At 36.0% G+C, this 19,498-nt stretch overlaps 1 protein-coding gene across 1 annotated transcript in view; it reads left to right on the forward strand.

Annotated features, from left to right (window-relative positions):
- LOC149828990 (beta-glucosidase 12-like) overlaps positions 1–3,537 on the forward strand; it is a 28,673-nt gene extending 25,136 nt beyond the window's left edge. Inside the window, exon 10 of the mRNA XM_090017840.1 lies at positions 1,751–3,537. Within this exon, the coding sequence (XP_089873966.1) occupies positions 1,751–1,919 (169 nt within the window). The 3' untranslated portion in view covers positions 1,920–3,537. The remainder of the gene's footprint in view (positions 1–1,750) is intronic.
- Positions 3,538–19,498: the final 15,961 nt, after the last annotated feature.

The following is a 19,498-nucleotide window of genomic DNA, read 5'->3' on the forward strand; positions in this document are numbered from 1 at the left end:
AGCAGTCGATCGAGGATGGAGGCTTAGCCAGATGGATGTTAAAAATGCATTCTTGCATGGAACTTTAAAGGAGGAAGTATATATGGAGCAACCACCTGGATATGCTGAGAAGGACCCTACTGCCTGGGTGTGCAAACTAAGGAAATCTCTGTATGGGTTGAAACAGGTGTCTCGTTCTTGGTTTGAAAGTTTCTCTATGCAAATCCAAGGCTATGGTTTTAGAAGATGCTCTCTGGATCACTCGCTCTTTATTTATCAAAAGACAGACATCGTTATACTTCTTATATATGTTGATGACATTGTGATCACTGGGAGTTCAGATAACCATGTGCAAGACGTGAAGCGATTTTTAATGAAAACTTTCAAGATGAAAGATTTAGGGGAGTTGAGGTACTTCCTTGGTGTGGAAGTTGACAGACAACAAGACACATTGGACACTCATGCAACAAAAATACACTCTTGATCTTCTGGAAAGAGTCGGGATGACGAATTGCAAACCAATCAGTACTCCCAGTATATTACATCAAAGGCTGAGCTCTGAAAATGGCCATCTTTGTGTCAACCCTACAACGTATAGAAGTCTCGTGGGGATGCTGCAGTATTTGACCTTTACCAGACCTGATATAGTTTATGTTGTTAATCAGGTATCCCAGTTTATGCATGCTTCAACGGAAGGTCATATGGAAGCTGTGAAGCGCATTTTACGCTATTTAAAAAGAACTATAGGAGACGGACTTGTTTATCGCAAGAACAATAACCTATATAAAGGGCATGGACTCATCACTTATACAGACGCAGATTGGGCAGGAGATCCAGATGAGAGACGGTCTGTATCTGGATATTGTATATACATTGGATACAATTTAGTGTCCTGGAGCAGCAGAAAACAAAAGGCAGTGGCACGATCAAGTACAGAGGTTGAATACAGGTCGATGGCTGCAGGCACGGCAGAAGCTATATGGATTAGACACTTATTGAGTGACCTTGGGGAGACACTTATTCGATCATTTCTTCTATGTGATAATCAAAGCGCAATAAACATTGCATGTAATCCTATTCAACATAGCAGAACGAAGCATATTGAGATTGATCAACATTTTATACGGCAGAAAGTCGAGATAAAGGAGATAGAACTACGTCATGTTCGAACAGAAGATCAAGTGACAGACTTGTTTACCAAAGGGATAACAGGACGACAATTTTGGCTATTGAAGAGCAAGTTGTACATGCTTCAAAACCACGTACAACTTGAGGGAGGGTGTTAAAATATAGTATGCATATGGATCTGGATCCAGATCCATACGCACGTTATATCAAAACACGCACGCATCATAATGTTTCATTAATGGCAATATTGTAATATCATATTACTTATGTTTATATATATATATGAATTAGGGCTTGGAGGTCGAGTATTATTCTTCCGCCCCAGCCTTTTGGCTTCTCTCTGTCTTTCTTTCTGTTTCCTGTGCAGGTGATGCGTGAAGAAACTCATCTCACTCATATTCTTTCAGATTGTACACATGATTATTGCAAATACATATCCTATACATATAGTACAATGTGCACAGACACAAAGTAAACTCAGCTTTGACTACCATAAAATATCATTCAAATAGACAATAAAAATGGTAGTTAAAGAACTTTGTCAATTGCTCAAGCTGCATAGAGCAAGTTCTGTTGAGATAGTCAAAGTTGGGTAATTTACACACATAGTAATGCATTTTGTGATGGTGATCCTATTGTGCAGGAAAGGCGTGAACGTGAAGGGATACTTTGCTTGGTCCTTGCTTGATAATTTTGAGTGGAACTCTGGCTACTCAATTCGATTTGGACTGGTTTACATTGACTATAATAATGGATTGAAGCGGCATTCTAAACATTCAGCATTCTGGTTCCATAAGTTTCTCCATGCCTAAAAACTCATCTGGTTCATTATTTATGTACCAAAATAATGTATGCATGCATGGAGTAGTATTATCCAAGCAATCTCTCTCTCTCTCTCTCTCTCTCTCTCTCTCTCTCTCTCTCTCTCTCTCTCTCTCTCTCTCTCTCTCTCTCTCTCTCTCTCTCTCTCTCTCCTGTGAGTTTGTGTTGTGAATTCATGTGTTACATATACATGAATATAAAATAATTAGACTAAATTTTGGTGTGAAGTGATTGAAATTGTGTCTACTATAGGTGGATCTAGGAAAATCTAGTTTGGATATCTTGGTAATATATGAGTATCTACATCAATTTCTTGACCAGAACGAACAATCAAATCAGTAGCATGGTTCATTTCCATTTCCTTTGGTTTTCGACAATAAAAGTTGGTAATGTTTCAGAAATATATTCAATCAATTTCCTATCAATGGAATCCTAAATTAAGTTGTGATAAAAGGCTATTGACAAATCCATAATCTACATTTTGTTGGCTATAAGGTTGCACTAAGGTATAGGCACTAAAAACCTCATGTGATTGTTGTATACTTCCAATCACCCCAAATTTAGCAATTAACACCCATCCTGTAGAATTATGTATCAAATGATGCAAAACTAGGAAAAGAAAAAAATTTCCCTCCAATTTACCCAAATTGGTTCTTTTCATAGGTAAATCAAAGGTATATTAACAAATATGTAGATGACCCTAGCTTTTGGGCATAATATCGAGATTAGCAGTGAATTAGAAAATATGACAAATTTAGCCAATTGATATTTTCTCGACAGCTTGGCCCTTTTTTTGGCTGAAAAGTTAAGCATCCACTTTTCTAAGTTGTCACCTAAAAAATCAGGCATCATGTAAGTTGTCACCTAAAAAAAATCAGGCACCATGTAAGTTGTCGCCTGAAAAAATAGGTGTCTGATATTTCATATGACAAAGGGCAAAATCATAAAGGAAAAAGTAAACTGGCCATTTTTGTCATTTTTCCTAAAGTAGCTATGTTAGTCACATTTTCTAGTTTGTGGATATATGTGGTATTGTGCCAAAAATTAGTACCAACTATGTCATTGTCCGAAAGATATACAACAACAACTACGCCTTCATCCCAAAACAATTGGGGTCAGCGATATGAACCAAAAAAGAAATTCATTTTGGGTCTTCCACATGAATCCTTTTCCTCCAATCATTTCTATCCAACGCCATGTCCTCGGTGAGGTTCAAAGCATTCATATCCTTTCCTATCATCTCCATCCAAGTCTTCCTAGGCCTACCCCGACCTCTTTTAACTAATGTATTTTCCCATTTCTCCAACCTTCTAACTGGAGCATCATTAGGCCTTCGCCGAATATGTCCAAACCACCGTAAACGATTCTCTCGCATCTTATTTTCAATGGGTGCAACACCTACCTTCTTACGTATCTCTTGGTTCCGAATCTTATCTTTTATTGTATTTCCACACATCCATCTAAGCATCCGCATCTCAGCTACACTCATTTTTTGAATATGATGTCTCTTGGCAGCCCAACATTCCATACCATATAGTAAAGCGGGTCTAATAGTCGTCCTATAAAACTTTCCCTTCAACCGCAATGGCATTCTACGATCGCACAGCACTCCAGTAGCACTTTTCCATTTCATCCACCCAACCTTTATCCTATGATTTACATCTCCATCAATTTCTCCATACTTTTGAATGATGGATCCCAAATATTTGAAATAATCATTCACCGGTATATCTTGCTCACCAAGCTTCACTACACTCCCATCACTACTTCGTTGCTTACTAAACTGACATTCCATATATTCAGTCTTACTCTTACTCAACTTAAAACCTCTAGCTTCCAATGTCTGTCTCCATAATTCTAACTTAGCATTAACCCCAGCTCTAGACTCATCAATCAAAACAATATCATCAGCAAACAACATACACCACGGTACATTTTCTTGAATTGATCTCGTAAGCTCATCCATCACTATCGCAAATAGGAAAGGGCTTAAAGCAGATCCTTGATGTAACCCAACCGTTATCGGGAAATTGGTTGTCACCCCTCCACAAGTGTTATACGCACAGAAATTTTGAAATGTCAAAGTTGGGTACTGATGCTCTATTTGCTTTCATTAACTTCCATCAAAAATTAGGAAAGGAAAAATCTTATCATTTAATAGGTAAGTCAAAATATATACTCAAAAAGAAATTTTGAAATGTCAAAATTGTGTGTTGATGCTCTCTTTGCTTTCATTAACTTCCAAAAAGACTCTCTTCTTTTGCTAGTGGTTACACTATTTCCTAATTAGGTTATACTTTCTTTCTTTAATTAGGATAGGATCTTGCTAACAGTTTAAAAAGAGAAACTTACCTAATTAGATAAACTATGTATATGAATCCAGTACATCAATTTTGGTTTTTGAATCATGTTCAAGCTCCTTTTGGATAAGTAGATAAACCATGGTCAAACTTTACCAAATACAGTAAGTAAGGTTTTGATTGGCTTGCATAACCCACCTAAATGGGGGAATAGAGGTTCTCATCAAGTTTCGGAAGAGAGGAGTATCGCCTTTCCGAAGCGAGCTTCCCACCTATCTAAAAAGCTTTCGGTAACTTTGGTCTGACCACATAGATGGATTCAGCATGGTCCAAATGCTAAGAACCAGATTTTGGATCATGTGCTTTTGTCAAAGAAACATGATTTTATGAACCGAGAAAATATCACAAATTTGGTAGGCCCATGATTCAAGTGAATCTTGGAATAATATGAACTAACTGGAACAATATTTTGGTTCATTAGAAGAGGAAACCTACATGTGTAACTTCGACAAGGCATAAGTTTGCTACAGATATTGGAATTTCATGATTTTTATGTCATTCAAAAGCTTACTGTAAAACAAGTGGGCTCATTTGCCACATTTCTGGTCCAAACAAACAGATTCAATTGACACCAAAACGGGTTCAACGTCTGAACAGTTTTGTGCATCTTCAACATGAAACAAAATCAATAAATCTAGAAACGAGGTTCCCTGCTCAACCCACTAATATAGATTTAAAATTTCATTCAGAACCCAAATCAAATTAGACACAAATCAGATTTAAACAGGTTCAGATTGATGCACAAACATGTTAACGCAGTTCAGATTTTATGCAGTCACAAACGATTGTGAACACAAGATCAAATACCTGTCCAACAATGACATATATTTTAATATTTAATGTAAAAAAAATCGGATTCAATGTGCGTCGAATTGGATGCAAAACAGGATATGCAAAACAGGATTAATCACATTCAGCTTGACGTCAAAACAGATTCAGCAAGAACAGAATTTACACCGCTTTATAACTTCGATAAAAACAACATGAGCACCTGTCCTAAACAGTGACTAAATAAGCATTCATGCACATAAGTATTTCAGATTCATAGTCATAAATAGGATCACACATGATGACAGTCCCACGTAATCCAAACTGTTATGTTAAACTCGTTGGAGCGTTCCACCAAACAGTTGGTGAGCGCTCCTTAACAATCAAAAACAAAGTTTTATCTGTTCAATCCTCACAAAAATTATCATGAAACAAGGCACTGTCTCAAACAGCAGATATCATATGAAAGCTTCGCGAAAGCAAACCTGTCCTAACAGCATATATTCAACTAAATAATCAGTCATTAAAATAACTGAAAATTCAGATTCTCTCTGTGAGAACAGTCAATCGAACAACAACTATATCAATAGGGGTTTATACCATTCACAGTAGTTCCGTATCATCCCACACGCACAAATCATCGTCCTAAAAGAAAGAAGGGCAGTGAACGACCAAAACAGGGGATTTGAAAGCCATAGTTGAGTTAGGATACATCTACCGGTGGTGATGCCAAACCAATGGAGAAAACCGAACAAGGTGAGGATCGCCTACTTAGCTCCAGCGAATCTCGCCGCTGGCCAAGGAAGGAACCACGTCAGTGATGACCAAATAGCGCTCAAACGGACCCAGGTGGTCGACGCTCGGCCGTCTTCCCGCGTGATACTCCTCACGGTGTGAGTAGCTCCTGCGAGGTACGAGGCGAGGAGATCTTCCACACGCCCACGCTGGTAGAGGAAGGAACGCAACAGCTAAAAGACCCCATCCTCACGTTCTTTGGGGGCTGAAATAGAGAACGAAGAAAGGGAGAGACCAACGTCTATATGGTGGGCCAAGAAAGGCCGCCCATGTTACCCAATTGGAGCTGGTTCGGTCCAACAGTTAGTAATCCACCAAACCAAATCAGCTCGTTTTGGATCCAATGGTGGGTTTGGCCCGCCCAATGGGTCCAATCAAGGCCATGCTCAATATTACAATAAAATAGAAAAAATAGAAAAATCTACCCAATAACCCCCATAAACCTTCCATTAGCCCAAAAATGGATTTTAACAAGCTACTGGACTTAGATCTGGATCTAATAATTTAATAAAAAAACAGAAAAGTCTTACTTTTAAACTAAAAATTTTCTCAAAATTCACAAATAATATCTAAATCCTATAGAGAGATTTTCAGATAAAAATAATGTGTATTTTTCTAAAATAAAATAAAAAAATTTCAAAATTGCCCAAAAATACTAAAAAAATAAGTGTTTCGGCCTGTGAACTTGGTTTAAGCTAGGTGCAAACATGTCTTCATCACGTTCTCCTCAAACTCATCCAGATGTGTTGCATCAGGTCAGACAGACAACATGACCCACGAATATGATTTCTAGTTATTTCATTCAATCATGTCTACATTACTAGTCTTCATTTTTCATTTCTGCCATACTTTTTTTTTAATCTGACAGTAATAATGTGATCTACATGGTCTGTTTGGCATGAACCAGTTCTTGAATCAGCCGATTATAATTCATAAGGATTCAAAAAGCAATTGCTCATAATTTTTATAAATTTTAAAGCTCATGAAATCAGATTTTTTTCTTCAAAATGCATGATCAAACAGTCCATCCTAGCAAATGGACCATGTTGAACACATCTATGGGGTTTGTTTTATCAAACATGTCTTGAGACATTGAAAATCAGTACTGCCCACACTTTATGGACAGTTAGGAGGGGCTATTCTCTCTTTTTCTCTCTCTCTCTCTCTATATATATATATATATATATATAAAGGTTTACCTAACATTAAACTAGGTGTACTTAAGGTTAGATGCATTTAACTTTTTAAAATAACTAAAATGCCCTTAAAAGTAATGGCATTGTTTAAAATTCATGGTTACTTTACGACATAAAAAAATAACTTTGACTTCGCATTTTTTAAGATAAATGTTGACTTTTTATATTTGAATTGTGAAGCTAAATTCTTATGTTTTTGGTAAAGGTATTTGACTTCTAATCTCCCAACAAATCTAAGACTCACAATGCTCAAAAAAGTAAAAATGCATTTTAAAAAATCACATTACTTTTAAAGGTATTTTAGTTATTTTAAAAAGTTGAATGCTTCTAATGTTAAATACAACTAATTTAGCGATATATATATATATATATATATATATATATATATATATATATATATATATATATATATATATATATATATATATATATATGACACCCAAAATGTTCTTGTGTTCCTGAACCAACTTTTTGGTTGGTCCCCAGTACATAGTCATGTCATGACTCGTCAGAACTCAGGATTCACTTGTTCACACTCATCGAGAATCAGGGTGTGAATTTTGGAAATACTTTTCTATTCATCGGGGGTACAAAGAAATAACAAAGGAGAGACTTCCAAAAAGAATAATCATTCAAAAAATCAAGTGAATGTCGTTAAAAATGATGACTATCACAAAAATGACAACAAAAATTGGAACCCCAAATGGGAAAAGAAAAATCATGGGCAAAACCAAGTTTAGCAAAAGCCAGCCTTGAAAATAGCTCTCGATTAGAAAAAACTAGTTTTTTTAGTTGAAAAGGCAGTATGAATCCCAATGGCCTCGAGACCGAAAATTCACTCAAATATCACAGTCCTACAAAGAAGTGATGGATTTTATGATTCAAGCTGGGATTTTAAAGTTGCCTACTATTCCATATCCATTGATCATGAAAGGAAGAGATCCAAGCAAGTTCTGTAAATTCCACAAAGTGATAGGTCATGACACAAAAGAATGCTTGGTGTGAAAAAATATTATTTATGATAACCTAGAGACAGGTGAACTTGTGTGGACCAAATTAGACCAACCCAACACATTAAACCAAGATCTAGGTATCTACAAAAATCCTTTCCTAAATCACCAAGGGCAGAATAGTGTGGGTGTGATAGAGTAAATTCATAGCTGGCATCCCTGTGAACCTTCCAGCTCTCCCAAGCCAATAAAAAATGTTTCTATCCTTTCTCCAAAAAATTGTGAACCAATTAGGTGTTTTGAGAAATTCCAATCTTTTCTTTTCACATAAACATCAAAAATCACTTCTTTCCAAGACTCTTCATACCCAAATCCTCAAGAAGTTTTTGACCAAGCAGAGTTATTTTTCTTAGATAACCTTTTTCAAAAAACTGTTTGAATGAGTCCAGTCTTTAGGATTACCCTTTTACAACGCCATTGTCATATCCAACAAAAATCTAAATTTGGTGTGACCAAAGGGATGTTTCCTTGTCAGGATCGTTCAATGATTCTCAAAATATTTTGATCAAGAGGGAAACTCATCTAGGGAAAAATCATGGGTTACCATAGAGGTCTCACCTCTAATTGTTTGTACTTCCAATTTTGTGGTTATCCCAAGGGTTCAGATTGATCCAGAAATACAAGCCAAAATAGTTCTCAGGTGGATCCAACTCTTGAGAATCATAGTTGGTAGTTGGCCTATAAAGGATCAATTGTGAGTCAACCATTATAAACATATACTACAAGAAAATAGGTGATTAGCGACAGAATTATTTTGTCGCTAGTTAGCAACGGATTAACGAGAGAAACACATCTGTCGCTATAATCAATGAAATTTACGAAAATAGCGACGAAATATATCCCGTCGTAAAATCCGTCGCTAATTAGCGACGAATTTTGCGATAAAATATTTTGTTGTAATGAACGCACCATTTAGCGACGTCTTTTGCGACAGAAAATATTCTATCGCGATTTAGCGACGGAATATATTCTATCGCCATTTTCGTGTTTTGATTTATGGCGGCTTAGCGACAGAATTAATATGTCGCTAAGCCGTCGCTAAATGTCGCATAACCCCTAATCCCAACCCTCTTTTTATTTTCTTCTTTCGTTGATCCCGCTCCCGCCCGCCACCCTCTCCCTCCTACCGCCCTATCTGTCCCGTCGGCTTCTCTCCGGCCCCCACCGTCCATCGTCGCCGGCTGTCGATCCCCGTCAGCCTTTCGCTGCCGCTCGAAGACACACAAGTAAGTTTTAAAACTCCGGCAGGGGGTCGACCCCCTACGTTCTTGCAAGGGGTCCACCCCCTGCAGGAACGCAGAGGGTCGACCCCGTGCTGTTCCGGCAGGGGGTCGACCCCCTGCTGTTTCTGCAGGGGGTCGACCCTCTGCTGTTTCTGCAGGGGGTCGAGCCCCTGCTATTACAGCAGGGGGTTGACCCCCCGCTGTTCCGGCAGGGAGTCGACCCCCTGCGTTTTCTGGGAGGGGGTCGACCCTATGCATTTCGGTAGGTCATTGGGTGTTGGGCTTCTCAAGGCCTATGCAGGATGTTTTCATTTGCCTCGGTTTTTTTTCTGCAGGTGGTGACTTAATTTTAAAACAATGTTTTTTGCAGATTTCTCAATGGAACTCGCTTGTGCTCAGCCACCCGTGGTAAGTAAGTGACAAAAATAATGCAAATCAGGTAAATACCCGTGATGAGTAAGTGATGCAAGCGCATCACATGTTATTTAATTTATTAGATGTAACACTTTATTGTTCACACACTCGCTTAGTTATTGATATCTAGGGCTGCTTTGTTGGATTTCGGAGATCATGCTGAGCATGATTTTAATGTATGAGAATAAAAGTGTTCTTATTTTTGGAGTACGGATTCCATGCTAGGCATGATAGTAGTTAGTGGAATATTGAAGTGTGTTTGCTGCAGGTACATGTTTAACATTTGTTTGATATGAATGATTTTGATGTATTGCAATGTTTGATGTAATTATATCCATGCTTGCATGTAGTTACTTTCAATTTGATTATGGCTTCCATGTAAAATTGTATAATGAAAGCATGCTTCAAATGAATGTATTGTGTCATTAATAGTTTGCACATAAAAATATTAAGTTATCAATACATGCATCATAATTCTTGTTATTGTATGACATCATATATTGACTGAAGGAATTTGATATTTTCTTCATCATAACATTCTGATGGTTCTTTTTTAACTGGTTAGGTTATTATTTCAAACATCATACGAAAATGACTGCAAACCATGAATGAATGTACCGTAAGATAGTGGACAATGAGTTATAGCATGAATATATGGATGATGTTGAAAATTTTATTGAATTTGCAACGACAAATGTCTGTACAGTGGATCCCACAGGTCGGATTAGGTGTCCCTACAAGATTTGTAAGAATAATCGATTTGTAGAACCTCATGGCGTTAAACTTCACCTATACAGGAAGGGTTTTGTGAGTGATTATCAGAATTGGACATTTCATGGAGAAGAATTTAGAAACAATTTTGATGCACGGGTGAATGTGGTGCACGATAATCCATATATGGATTTGATATTTGATGTGCAGGAACAGAACTGGGTTCTGCTATGAGTTCTAGTAATGTAAGAACTGTCGTAGATGAAGAATCACCAAACGATGCAGCTAGTAGATTTTATGATTTACTTAGAGATGCTGATGAGCTACTTTGAAACTGTTGTGAGAGTCACACTATTTTGTCTGCAGTTCTTTAACTAATGAATTTGAAGTCCGAGTATAATTTGAGTCAATCATGTTTTGACCGTTTGTGCATGATTGTGAAGAGTATGTTGCCCAAAGATGAGAAATTGCCACAAAATTTCTATCGTGTGAAAGTTATGGTCAACGCTCTAGGTATGAGGTATAAAAAGATTGATGCTTGTTCAAATCACTGCATGTTGTATTTCAAGGATCAGAAAAACAATATATCATGTCCGTCATGTGGGCATTCTCGGTTCAAGCCAAAGACAAGAGGCCATGGTAGCACAAGATCAAAGGAAGTTTCATACAAGTCGCTCTGCTACTTTTCTATCACTCCTAGATTGCAACGATTGTATATGTCTTCAAGGACAGCTAAACACATGAGATGACATGCAAATAAAGTTCGACACGATGAAAACAAGATCACGCATCTTGTTGACGCTGAAGCTTGGAAGCACTTTGATCATACTCATCAGAACTTCGCAATGGAAGTGCAAAATATCAGACTCGGTCTATGTACAGATGAATTTAATCCATTTGGGGGTAGATCAACTTCATACTCATGCTGGTCAATATTTGTAACTCCATACAACCTTCCACTAAACTTGTGTATGAATGTCCAAATCTTTTCTTGTCGCTGTTGATCCCTGGTCCGACTTCACCTGGCCAAAATCTTGATATATATTTAAGGCCAATGATTGATGAACTAAAAGTATTGTGGGATGATAGTGCTACCACGTATGATGCCCACAAAAAATAAAATTTCAATATGAAGGTCGTTGTTCTATGGACAATCAGTGACTTTCCTGCATATAGTATGCTATCTGGTTGGAGCACACATGGGAGGTTGGCATGTCCATACTGCATGGAGGATTCCAAAGCTTTTAGATTGACGCATAGAAGAAAACTTTGCTGGTTTGAGTGTCATCGTCGATTTCTACCCAACGACCATCAATTTCGACGACAAAGGCATGCGTTTAGAGCAGACACAACTGAAATGAAAGGTTCATCCGCAAGATTGTCTGACATAGAGATTCTAAGAAGATTGTGATACTTTCCAAATATATTAACAGATGCCCGCAATCCACCACCTTTCCGTAGATTTGGGAAGGATCACAATTGGACAAAGAAATCTATTTTTTGAGAACTACCATATTGGCCGACTCTATTGATATGACATAATTTGGATGTGATGCATGTGGAGAAAAATGTGTTTGATAATGTGTTCAATACAGTAATGAATGTTAAAGGAAAAACGAAGGATAATCCGAAGGCTTGTATGAATTTAAAAGTAATATGTAAAAGACCAGAATTGGAACTCAAAGTGTATAATGGCAAAATACTGAAACCTAAGGCAAAGTACGTGCTTGAACCTGATCAAATAAAGCATGCATGTCAATGGTTGAGACAATTGAGATTTTCAAATGGATATATCTCTAACATTGCTCGAGCTGTGAAGATTGACGATGGACAATGGGTTGAAGAGCCATGATTGTCATGTCATTATGCAATGATTGATACCCCTAGCATTCCATGATATGTTAGACAAACCTATATGAGGGGTATTCTTTGAGTTGAGTGGATTTTTTAGAACATTGTGTGCATCGGAAGTCGTAGTATCTGATGTAAATAATCTCAAGGACTCTGTCATCATCACTGTTTGTCTGCTAGAAAAGATTTTCCGCCATCATTTTTCGATGTTATGGAACATTTGATTATACATTTGCCATATGAACTAAGGGTTGGTGGCCCTGTGCAATATCGATGGATGTACCCATTTGAAAGATATATATTTTTTTATATTTGTCTCTTTAATGACCGATATTTTAAATTTTAAATATATATTTTTGACAGATGCATGTTTGACCTAAAAAAAAAGGTTCGTAATAAAGCAAGAGTAGAAGGCTCTATTTGTGAGACGTACACTTTAGAAGAGATTTCAAATTTCTCATCTATGTACTTTGAACCTTACATTCTAACACATTACACATGCCCGCCTCATAACGATGATGGAGAACAAGTAACTGTAGCTGACAAGCTGTCGATATTTTAACCACTTGGGCATGCATTTGGTAGTTGCCGATCAAGGCTCGTGACAGATCAAGAGCAAGACGCAGCACACATCTATATTCTTTTTAATTGCTCAGCGATCGACCCATACATCGAGTAAGTATATGTAGACGCAGCACAATTTTAAATCCTTTTATGTTCTATACGTGCATACATGGTTTGATAATATAAGTATTTATGGTTTGCAGACGATTTGATCTGGAGTTGCGAAAAGAAGTTTCACATCTCACTGATGCAGAAGTATAAAAAGAACGTGAAACTAAGTTTGTGGAATGGTTGAAACAGTTGGTAAGGACGCTAACATAAATTTTGTACTTGTAAACAACACTAAGTTACCTAATTGGTCGTGATCACAATCATTGTTTATATTTGTGCGTAGGTCCGCCATGGTGATGTTAAAGATCAAGGAATATATGATTTAGAAAATGGTCTGACCAAAGTTGTGCAATGCTACAACGGGTACATCATAAATTGTTATCGATTCCATACAAAAGATTACGGTATAAACAAATCAACGATGAATAGTGGCGTGTGTGTCAAGGGTAGCAAGTACGGTGAAAATGAACATGATTACTACGGTGTTATAGAAGAAATAATGGAGTTGACTTACTTAGGCATAAATAATAGGGTAACTTTATTCAAGTGTCATTGGTTTGATCCAACTGCAACAAGACTCGACAAAGCCTCAAGCATTGTGAAGGTGAATCATAAATCAAGGTTTGGAACATATGAATCATTCATATTAGCCTCGCAAGCTCAACAGGTTTATTATACTTCATATCCGAGTATAAAAAAGTCAGATAGAAATGAATGGTGGGCAGTTTGCAAGGTGAAGTCCAAACTATACCCTGAGTATGATCAATTAAAGGAAGACAAGTTAGTTGAAGACAGTGATTACTAACAATTAGATGATATCTATGACTTCTCTTATGGTCACGATGTTGTGCATGATATGCATGTCATATCTCAATTGGCCGATGAAACATTCATAGAAGAATGTGATCCAAATTATATACCAAGTCGATGGGTAAACAATGAAGAAGAAAAAGAATATAAAAGTCAAACAAGTGATGAGGAAGAATTCTCAAGCTAGTGAGCAAAATCTTGCAATACAAACCTCTATTTGAATGCATTGCAATACTTGATGTGAATGATTTGAATTATTTGAATGTATTGTAATATTTGATGTGAATGAATGAGTTATATTGCAATACTTGATGTGAATGATTTGAATTATTTGAATGTACTGCAATACTTGATACGAATGATTTGAATGCATTACAATACTTGATATGAATGATTTGAATTATTTTTATGTATTGTAATACTTGATGCGAATGAATGAGTTGTATTGCAATACTTGTTGTGAATGATTTGAATTATTTGAATATATTGTAATACTTGATACGAATTATTTGAATGCATTGCAATACTTGATGTGAATGATTTGAATGTATTGTAATACTTGATGCGATTGAATGAGTTGTATTGCAATACTTGATGTGAATGATTTGAATTATTTGAATGTATTGTAATACTTGATGTGAATGATTTGAATGCATTGCAATACTTGATGTGAATGATTTGAATGTATTATAATACTTGATGTGAATGAATGAGTTGTATTGCAATACTTGATGTGAATGATTTGAATTATTTGAATGTATTGTAATACTTGATGTGAATGATTTGAATGCATTGCAATACTTAATGTGAATGACTTGAATGTATTGTAATACTTGATGTGAATGACTTGAATGTATTGTAATACTTGATGTGAATGACTTGAATGTATTGTAATACTTGATGTGAATGACTTGAATGTATTGTAATACTTGATGTGAATGATTTGAATTATTTGAATGTATTGTAATACTTGTAGTGAATCATTTGAATGTATTGCAATACTTGATGCGAATGATTTTAATATATTGTAATACTTGATGCGAATTATTTGAATGTATTGTATGACATTTGTTATTTGTTAGAATATGGTTCGTGGAGGTTACAGTGGTCGTTCATCCAGTAGTAGTCAGGCCCAACCTTCATCTTCACGGGCTCCTATGATAGGTATACCATTTAACTAATTGGATGCTTGATTAGTTGAAATGCGCATTCTGAGAATTTGTAACGTATTTTTTTACAGATGATGTTTCGCCTGTACACAACCTACCTACACCAGTTGATCACACAAGTCAGGAGCCAACACAGGATACAGGGTCTTTTTAGTCTGGCACAAGAAGACTCATTCGAATAGTGTATATCGATAATCGATCGTAAGTATTTCGTTTTCAATTATTGCATATCTTATAAATATTTTATATTGATAGTTACTGTGTACCAATTCATATACAACACAAGGTTTGAGCCATAAGAAGTAGTACGCGAGATTAAGAATTCACTTCTTTAACATCTACCAGGACCAGTTGCTCAATGGAAAGAGTATCCAAAAGAGGTGATAGACAGATTGTGGTCCTAATTCACGGTATACAGTTGTTTGTCATAGTTAATGTGTTTCATATTTACTTTTTTTTTATAATCATGTCTACTAACTTTCTGAAAATATATATAGGCCTCGAATCGCTTCGCGACTACGGTGGAAGAACATGATGCAAAGAAGGTGTGGCAGAGGGTGGCTGTCAATCTATTTGCAGACATGCTGCACAATATAAAGACTGCAACAAAAAAAACATCTGGCAGAATAGATGATCCACTACAGTGGAAGGGTCATGGCCCTATTACTATCAGGAGAGATTATTGGGATGAAATGTGCGACAAGTGGGTGGGGGATGTATTTCGAAATCGCTCTACGAAGGCTGCACAAAATCGAGCGAAAATGCTCGAAGCCCATTTACACACAGGTGGATCTAAGACATTTGGGAGCCACCTGAAGAAAATGGTAACTCATCAATATATAATATTAATTTTATAAGTATTGTTGCAAACTTGTTAACTAAATCTTTTATTATTTAACTTCGCAGGAAGCAGAAAAAGAAGACATTGTACCATATAAGGATGTGTTTGTTGAAACACATAAACGGAAGACCACGGGGGACTTCGTATCAGAGAAGACGAGAACGACAACAGTATGTATTTATTCTATTAATAATTATTGCAATATGCAAGTTATCATAATGTTATCATTAATTATTAATGCATACTTTAAACATTATTTTGTATGAGGCACATGAGCAACAGATGGTAGAGCGATATGGCGATAATGCTACTCAGCATCCATCATTTGATCCTGCAGCATGGGTGACTACAGCAGGTGAACCCAAAAAGGGTCGTGTGTTCGGGTTTGGGAGTAATATGAACACTTCACCTGTTATTGCTTCTTCTAGTTACGGCTCACAGACTTCTTCCGTCGACATAAGCTCCAATCAACATCCTATTCTTTCCGGTGATGATGTACGCCAGATCGTTAAGGACACAATGTGTGACTACTTCCATGAAATCGTCACCGACGTTCTCCGAGCTTAGTTCAACAGTTTTTTGCTGAACAGGGGAACTTCGATTGCATGTCCCTCTCAGGTATGAAAGTATCATGCAATATATTGCATGTCGTTAGATTCCATGTAACTTTGATTGCCTTAATATATTCAGTTTTTTTATTGCCTTAGAACACATATGAGCATGCTATAATCACATATTCAGTTTTTTTATTGTCGTAGAACACATATGAGTATGCTAGAATCACATATACAACTTTTTGTCTGCCTTAGAGCACATATGAGTATGATAGAATCACATATAGAGTTTTTTTTACTGCCTTAGAACACATATGAGCATGCTATAATCACATATTCAGTTTTTTGACTGCCTTAGAACACATATGAGCATGATCGAATCACATATATAGCTTTTTGCCTGTCTTAGAGCACATATGAGCATAGTAGAATCACATATGGAGTTTTTTGCCTGCCTTAGAGCACATATGAGCATGCTATAATCACATATAAAGTTTTTTGCCTGCCTTAGAGCACATATGAGCATGATAGAATCACATATAAAGTTTTTTTGATTGCCTTAGAACACATATGAGCATGCTATAATCACATATTCAGTTTTTTGACTGCCTTAGAACACATATGAGCATGCTATAATCACATATTCAGTTTTTTGACTGCCTTAAAACATATATGAGCATGCTAGAATCACATATAGAGTTTTTTTACTGCCTTAGAACACATATCATTCATGATAGAATCACATATAAAGTTTTTTGCTTTGCCTTAGAGCATATATGAGCATAATAGAATCACTTATAGAGTTTTTTTTACTGCCTTAGAACACATATGAGCATGCTATAATCACATATTCTGTTTTTTGACTGCCTTAGAACACATATGAGCATGATCGAATCACATATATAGCTTTTTGTCTGCCTTAGAACACATATGAGCATGGTAGAATCACATATAGAGTTTTTCTGGCTGCCTTAGAACACATATGAGCATGATATAATCACGTATAGAGTTTTTTTACTGCCTTAGAACACATATCATTCATGATAGAATCACATATAGAGTTTTCTTACTACCTTAGAACACATATGAGCACATGATAGAATCACATATAGTGTATAATTTATTTCAATATATTTTGTTTATCAATACTGACTGTTCTTTTCTTGTGTAGGTTGCTAGCGATAATCAGTGTAGCGGAGCTGAAAGGACAGATCAAGGCAATGAATAAGAAGACGCACAAAATCTTGACGATGATTAGATTAATGTGTTGAATTTGTTCTATTTTTTTTTGTTTCGAAAATGTAATTGTTGAATTGTAAATAATTAAACTTGTTAATTTTAAAGTGGAACGATTAATTGTTTTAGTTTCCTTTTATTTGAAATTTTATGTGTACTTTGTTTTTTATTTACAGAAAATATAAATTGTACAGGAAATATAAATTGTATATTTAATTTTCAATTAATTTTTTTTTCTTGTTTGCGACGGATTAGCGACGGATATATCTGTCGCTATACATATAATTTAGCCACGACTTAGCGACGACTGTAAATTTGTCGCCAAGCCGAGGTCGTCGTTTAGTACCGGCGGATTTGCGACAGAATTCGTCGTTCGTTATTCTGTCGCAATTAGCAATAGAACTGGCGACGGATTTATGTCGTCACCAGTTAGCGTCGAAAAAATCGCGACGGAAGTTATCCATCGCTACTTCGTCGCTAAGCCGGTTAGCAATGGATTAGCGATGGAATGAGGTTGTCGTTAATCCACTGCTTTGTTGTACTTTTGGCACTGTAACCAACTCCAAATCCTACTCCCAAAATTCATTTTGAATCAATGCCTTTGTCATTTCCACCCCATCAAATCAACATTTCCTATTCTTCTAGTAAAAACTATGGTGAGCTTGACAACAAAAACTAGTTCACTCAAATCGTGACCAACACTTCATCTTGGAATCTATGTTCCCATCAAGAGAATCCAATGGCCTCGCCAATCCAATTTATCATGTCCTAACTGATTTTCCTTTAAACTTTCTCAACAAGAGTGTGCCTAAGCCAATAATTTCCTACACCAATGTCCTATATTTAATAGTTCAAAATGGAGTTGTCACCATTCTCAGTTGCTCAAAAGATTGGGGCAGCAAGAACAACTCAAATTTTAGAAAGTCAGGACAGTTTATATTATGACATGGTGATAAAGAACAAGAAATGTAAAAAACAGAAAGTCGAGAAAAAAATTCTGGAACCATGGTCATAGGCAGAAAAAGTAAACAGATAAAGGAAAAAGAAAAATTTTCAAGGCTAATTAGGGTCTCAAAATAGGAGAAAAAATGGCAGAATGTTCTCAAAATAAGTTAGAGCAAGGAAAAGAAAATGAAGAGAAAATTTTAGAAATGTCTACATATCAAATCACTCCTCCAACCAGAAGAGGAATCTAGGATACTTATGGATTCAAATTTTAAGTCCTTGAGTTCGAAGGACTGAGCATCCAAGAAGGACAAGGAAATTGGTTCCTCTTCCTCTATAGATACAGGATGGAAAAAACCCATGTAATTAAAACTATTATAGAGTGAATGAATCCTTTTCCATTGATCTAGGCTCATGGAAACCCAATGTGATTAGAGCCGAAACATCCATTCCTGAGATCTGATAAGGAGATCTAACTCAATACATATTTAATTCTAAAAAAAATAAAAAATTCCTAAAAATCTTAAAATTTTAAAAATTTCAAAATCACTACAAATTTAAAATCTAGAAAATTCTCTAAAAATTTAAAATTATCAAAATTCAATAAAAATTGGAAATTATAAAAATCCCCAAAACATGAGGAAAATCTTAAAATTCCTTAAAATTGAAAATCTAACAAAATCCTAAAGGAATTAATCCTCTAGAAATTTTAAAGATCTAAGCTCAATTCTAAAATCCTTTTTGTTCCAAAAAGATTTTTGCTAAAAATATCCCAAATTTTTTCCAAAAAAATAACATCTTTCAAAAGAAATTATTTGCATTGATGTTTCAAAAAGGTTGTTTTCATGAAAAGTCTACTAATCTCTTGATTTCAAAATTTATGATTTGGGCATTATCTTGATTGGAAGGACCCATTCTGCCATCAAGCAAGTCATTATCTTCTTGACCTAGTTAATTTTGGAAAAATTTCATTCTTGAACTAGAGGAAGGAGCACTTCTAAAAAAACTTTT

The sequence above is a fragment of the Nuphar pumila genome, chromosome 9, assembly GCF_984573655.1.
Source record: "Nuphar pumila chromosome 9, dmNupPumi1.hap1.1, whole genome shotgun sequence".
Classification (NCBI taxonomy): domain Eukaryota; kingdom Viridiplantae; phylum Streptophyta; class Magnoliopsida; order Nymphaeales; family Nymphaeaceae; genus Nuphar; species Nuphar pumila.